At 42.8% G+C, this 6161-nt stretch overlaps 1 protein-coding gene across 1 annotated transcript; it reads right to left on the bottom strand.

The window, feature by feature from the left end:
- Positions 1-399: 399 nt before the first annotated feature.
- Positions 400-5580, bottom strand: Smco1 (single-pass membrane protein with coiled-coil domains 1). The gene is made up of 3 exons (XM_006974506.4): positions 5394-5580; positions 1537-1686; positions 400-1139 (listed from the first exon to the last, which is right to left on the bottom strand). Exons 1-3 carry the CDS (start codon positions 5441-5443, stop codon positions 680-682), a joined length of 660 nt encoding a protein of 219 aa, XP_006974568.2. The 5' UTR covers positions 5444-5580; the 3' UTR covers positions 400-679.
- Positions 5581-6161: the final 581 nt, after the last annotated feature.

Below are 6161 nucleotides of genomic sequence, written 5' to 3'. Positions count from 1 at the left end.
CCTAAGACCAGGGGAGCAAGATTATGTACAGCTTGTGGCTGGAATCTCAGGGGAAAGTAACATTTCCCTTTCCCTTCAATGAGGAAATGACAATAGCCCTGATCTCATGACCATGTCCTGTGGCTGATCCCAGCTTCTCTGATGAAAGACAGGGATGCCACGTCACACCTAGAGACAAGTTCCACCATCGAGTGAAAAGAATTTCTTTCATCTTGCCTCTTAACCTCTTCATTTTCCCCCCTAAAATATTTCTTAAGTATCACTGCAGAAGTGTAGATATCTACACTAATACACAGTATCTTTTAAAGTATCATAGATATGTATATATAGTTAGTTTTGCCCCCTTTTGTACTTCCCATTAGATAAATATTTAAATGAAACACCACCAAATTTGAGTGATTATTCCATATAAGTTTATTTTATTTTTTAGGTTTATTGTATTAGGGATTGAAACCAGGACCTCCTGCATACAAAGCATGTATTCTTGGCTACATCCCCAGATTATTTCATTATAAAAAGTTTGCCTATTTTTTAATATGGCTACACACACAAAATATTGTGTCAATTTCTCAAAATTTCTTTAATGCTCCTTCCACTCTTGCTATAAAATAAGCCTACAGTAATCAAATTATTCATTTTTGTTTTTGCATTACAAATGACTGAAAGTGGGATTGCTGAGTTATTGGGTAACAGGTTCGTCTTTGATTGGTGGTATCAGCTCTTTTAGGGATGCCCTTTGGTGTTCAGGGGTCCTCACTGCTTTCCCCTTCTCGATGACCTGAACAGCTCGCAGCAAACCGTCCTGCAGAGCCTGGTTCTTTACCATGTTGGTGATCATGAACGTGACATCTTTGATGTACATCCGCCTTACATTAGCAGCATAGTGTTCTGCTTTGTTGCCGTGGGCAATGAAGAAGGTACAGAGTGCTGTGACATCTCTCTCTTGCAGCCCATATTCCTCCAGGACAGACTCCCACACAATTCTAACGTGCTTGTTCTTGACTTGTCGTCTAAGGACGGAGGCTAAAGTTGGAAGACTTCTCACCAGGTCTGGAAGCTTCTGAAGCACTCGAGTGTGCAAGCAGATAAGGACTTCAATGACATAGCTATATAAAATATTCAGTTCCATTGAGGTGAACCTATGAGAAATGTGGAAAGCTCCTTAAATGGAATAGTCTGTGTATAAATGTAAGTTACATTGGATTAGGTTGACCCAATGTAAACCCACTAGGAAACCAGCCATGTATTTCAGAAGTCGGGCCTGCACCAAACTGCGTAGCTGAGTTCTCAGGCCCCCCATTGGATGAGCATCCCATGGTGAGGGAGTTCTGTTACTCATCCCCTTCCATAAGACCAGCTGGTAAGAGACTCACAGGGTGGGTACTGTGGTGCCTGGCATAAACACAGATCAACCTTTTCTGCATGAAGGGAGCCGAGCCTGAGTAATGCCCTGGGACGTACTAAACATAGTTTTGGAATGGCCACCGAAAGCTCTCACAAAGCCACAAAAGCCAGGATTTCTCAACCGTTGCTCACCCGAGGCCCAGAACCGCTGTCCATATCTCATCGTGGGCTGCTTGGCTGGCCAAAGTCTTGCCATGGTGTTCAAATTGCTGTGTCAGGTTATCCTTGGTGACGTCTAGTTCTCTGAATTGAATGTCTAGAGCTTGGAGCTTGTTCTCTACCCTACAGGATTAAAGAATCAAAGGTAAGTTCAGGCCAGGGTAAACCTAAGACTAATAGATTATTTACAACCCCTGCCAAATTTAGATGGGTACTTAGAGTTAAAATGTGAACGGGGTCCCATTTGCCAAGCCCTCTACTGAGCCTGCTCTTCATGTTGGCAGACTTCTGACTGTCTAGTTAGTTGTTCCTGTGTCTAGTGCAACACTTACACTTCACAGACTATCAGCAAGCATTACTTCTCATGACTCTAAGAAGTGAAGCTGTTTGGGGCTAGAGAGATGGCTCAGAGGTTAAGAGCACTGACTGGTCTTCCAAAGGTGCTGAGTTCAGTTCCTAGCAACCACATGGTGGCTCACAACCATCTGTAATGAGATCTGGTGCCCTCTTCTGGCCTGCAGTCATACATGCTGTACACATAATAAATAAATAAATCTTAAAAAAAAAAAAAAAAAAAAAAAAAGAAGTGAAGCTGTCAGTTGTTGCATTTTAAGGACGGATTTATTTTGTGTGTGGAGGGAGGGTTTGGGGTGCATGTGTGGAAGCCAGAGGACAAATTGTAATTGTAGGAGTTATTTTCTCCTTCCACTATGTGGGTCTTGGGGTGTGAACTCAGGTGGTAAGGCCTGGGCACCAAGTGCCTTTACCAGCTCAACCATGTCCCCAGCCCCATTTTTATATTTTAGTGAGGGAAAGTTTATTTGTTAGAGTTGTAAAAGTCCCGATTTTGCCATTTTAGAAATAAAGAAATTAAGTTTGAAAAAGACCCAATCACTTAAGTGGCGAGCGCTAGAACCAGCGGACATAATAAAGTGGCTTTCTTTACCCTGATAGGACTTTGCAGATCCATTTTTACTTCAAGGATCAGCTCAAATTCCACCGTGTGTGTGTGTGTGTGTGTGTGTGTGTGTGTGTGTGTGTGACGGTAATGCTGAGGACTGAACCTAGGGCTTCATACCTTCTGTGCCAGAGTTCTACCACTGAACTATGTCCAGCCCTCCACTCTCTTCTTAACCCACTCTCTGGGGAAACCCTTGCCTCTATCATGCAATACTTCTTGTTTCAGTTTGCTTTGCATGAAGTAAAGTATAAATTCTACATAGGAGATCGTTGGCCATTTCTTAGAGATATTATTCCTGTCTCCCAATAACTAGCAGAGGCATTATAGAGAAGTGGTAACTTATGTCCAGGTCATACAGCTGACACCTGTGACGAGAAAGAATGACCTGCTGAGGTCACAAGAGGACTGAAGTAGCTCTGAGTAGCCCTGAACACCAGAGGCACCATAGCACTAAGACTGCACCTAAATGAGCCACAAAGAGCTAGGGTGACAACTCACTGGCCTGAAAGCACCACATGGTCTTTAATGAAGGAAGGGATAAGAAAATAGTTATCTCTCCAGTGACCTCAACACTTTGTGGCCGCCCAAGATTATATCCTGACCCTGTTCTCTTGGTCCTCCGTATCTCCCAATAGTAACTGAGTTTCAGGTACCATTTTTCTCTTAGACTTATACTCTCATCTGTTTCGTGCATTTCTCCCTAGGTGGAGACATCAAATCCAACTGTCCTAAGCTTGCTTAACTTGATGAACTCTCTCCTCCACCTTCAGAAATTGTGATAGAGGAATTTTCTCTCAGTTTTGGTATCAATTCACACCTAGATAAAAGTTGGTATGAAATGTGTGTTTTATAGGAGTATGAAGCCTGTGAGGCTTATATGCAGCAACCTCTGTTTTTGAGTCAAAACAACACCACCTGACGGTCTTTAACTTCAGACTTGAAGCTGTAGTGCTGTAGATCATTGCTAGTTTGAACTCTAGAAATGAGCTGTAGCTTGTCGATAACAGTTTATAATTGCAGAAGTTCTTTGGAATACCCCGCCAAAAGACATGCGGACCACTCTAATAAATGCTGAAAAAAGAATGTACAGCTGGCTCATCAGGTTAAGGTGCTTACTGCTGACCTGGTGACCTAACTTCCATCCCTTAGCCCCACATGGTGGAAGGAAAAAACCAACTCCTTCCTGTTTTCCTCTGACTTCCACGTGGGTGCCTGTGGCATGCACAACCCCTTCCCACCACATAAATAAATAATTTATTATATATTAGAGCTGGGTGGTGGTGGGAACATGCTTTTAATCCCAGCACCCGGCAGGTAGATCTCTGTGAGTTCAAGGCCAGCCTGGTCTACAGAGCGAGATCCAGGACACTTAGGGACACACACACACACACACACACACACACACACACACACACACACACACACACAACTGTCTCAAAAACAAAGAAGGATTGGAGGAATGGGTTAGTGGCCAAGTGTACTTGTTCTTGAAGACCTGGGTTTGACTCCCAGCCCCCACACAGTGACTCATAGCTGTCACTGATATCTCCAGTTCTAGGGGATCTGATGCCCTCTTCTGACCTCTGAGGGAATCAGGCGCACATGTGGTACACATAAAATAATTCTAAAAAGAATTTTTAAATTAAAAAAAATGTAAATCTGAGAGTAATGTTTCCTACCACAATTCCCTAGCTCAGTTAACAGCCTTACAGTCTATTCAGTTGTTTGAATTAGAAATCTAAGAATAATTCTCAACCCCTCCCCCACAGCTGATATCTATTTAACTCACCTCTCACCTGTCATACCCAGTAAACCAGTCCATCTCCTTTAACCTGGTCCTAGGACTACCGTAGTCTTACTGAGTCCTTGCTCCAGCCTCCAATTCATCCTTCACACAATTCTCTAAAATACTGTTATGATCATATTTTTAGATTTATTTATTTATGTATATGAGTGCTCTATCTGCATGTACATCTTTATGCCAGAAAAGGGCATCAGATCCCACTACAGATAGTTGTGAGCGACCATGTGGTTGCTGGGAATTGAACTCAGGACCTCTGAAGGAGCAGCCAGTTGTGATCATTTAACTCAGCTAAAAATGTATTTTTTTATGCCACCTGACTTTAGAGACGAACTGGATCTCCTCAGCAAGAAGCAGAATGTCTTTCTGAATCTTCTCACACATTCTAGTTGCTAATCTGTAATTCCAATCTTTTGTGAGGTCAAAATGTAGTTTTCTCACTATAAAATTCCTCCTCCTATTTATTTCCTCATAAACTAACTCAGATGCTATGATCCGGCAAAGTATCCCTCTGTGAAGAGCCACTTCCTTAGGCCAAATGGGTTGATCCCTCCTTCGTGTTCCTTTGGTCTTTTTGGAACATCACTAGTATAAGGTCATGTGTATTAAACTGTATTTGAAAAAACAATTCTACTATTCCTGTAGGCTATGAGCTCTTCAAGGGAAATAGTTACATTTTACTTATTTCTGTGAATCTAGCATAAATTGAACGGAGCTATAGCATATTAAAGCAGATTTCTTTTCTTGATTCCGTGTGTGTGTGTGTGTGTGTGTGTGTGTGTGTGTGTGTGTGTGTGTGTGTACACATGCAGATGCAGAGGATTTAAAAACTAGGGCCTTTCAACTACACAAACATTCTACTACTGAGCTAAATCCCAACCCCCAAGATTTTTCTTTATTAATCAGTTTACATATTTTTTGAACCTGCAAGACTCCAACCACTTTAGCAAACACAGTTCTCTGTGTATGGCTGCTGTTCTCTGCTTATTTCTGCTCCTCATTCTTCACTCCCCATCTTGTGAGAAGAGCAGACCCTGGCCCTATTCCCTCCCTGGAGCCCCGAGCCACCTTCTCATTGCTTCCTTCAAGGATATCAGGGTTGTGCTTTCATGGTTCATCTTCTTTAGGAAGGGGAAAGGAAATAAAGCAAGATGAAGCCCCTGTGGAGGCTGAGAGCTGCTGTTTTCCGCTCCGCAACAGGCAGCAGCAGTGGGAACATCCTGTCTAAACTCTGCCTGGAAGGTCACTAAGTCCGTGAAGCTTTTAATAGCTTGAACATCCAAATATAGTTTCAAAGAACCAATGGTGTGAACACAGGTGTCCTGGAGTGCACTACGACATTTGCCTTTGAGAAGAGACCAAGTCACTATAGGACAAGGCACCACCCACAAGTACAGCTTTGTTTACACTGGGAAACTTGTATAGGGACACACAAACAGATACGATACTCTACGATTAAATTTGATGGAGATGCTACTTTCATTTGAAAAATATTTATTTGCTGTACATGAGCGTTTTGTGTGCACATAAGTCTGTGCATCAGGTGCCAGAAGAGGGTGACAGGTCCCCTGGAACTAGAGCTACAGATAGTTGTGAGGTCTCATGTGGGTGCTGGGGGGCCAACCTAGGTCCTATAGAAAAGCAATAACAAGTGCTGTGGGTTTTTTGTTTGTTTGTTTTTGTTTTTGTTTCTGTTTTCAGACAGGGTCTCTCTGTGTAGCCCTGGCTATCAAGGAACTCCGTGTAGACCAGGCTAACCTGGAACTCACAGAGATCTGCCTACTTCTGCACCCAAGTGAAGGGATTAAGGATGTGTACCACCCATGCCTAGCTAAC

The sequence above is a fragment of the Peromyscus maniculatus genome, chromosome 12 (assembly GCF_049852395.1).
Source record: "Peromyscus maniculatus bairdii isolate BWxNUB_F1_BW_parent chromosome 12, HU_Pman_BW_mat_3.1, whole genome shotgun sequence".
Lineage (NCBI taxonomy): Eukaryota > Metazoa > Chordata > Mammalia > Rodentia > Cricetidae > Peromyscus > Peromyscus maniculatus.
Note: the sequence above shows the minus strand (reverse complement) of the source record. Positions and strands in the feature narration are given on the sequence as shown.

Excerpts from the sequence above, each read along its gene's own strand:
- Smco1 (XM_006974506.4), bottom strand. The coding sequence starts at position 5,443 with ATGAACCATGAAAGCACAACCCTGATATCCTTGAAGGAAGCAATGAGA. Across the intron at positions 1,687-5,393 it reads TTGAAGGAAGCAATGAGAAG|GGTAGAGAACAAGCTCCAAG; the intron begins GTGGCTCGGGGC and ends TTAATCCTGTAG. Across the intron at positions 1,140-1,536 it reads ACAGCGGTTCTGGGCCTCGG|GTTCACCTCAATGGAACTGA; the intron begins GTGAGCAACGGT and ends CATTTCTCATAG.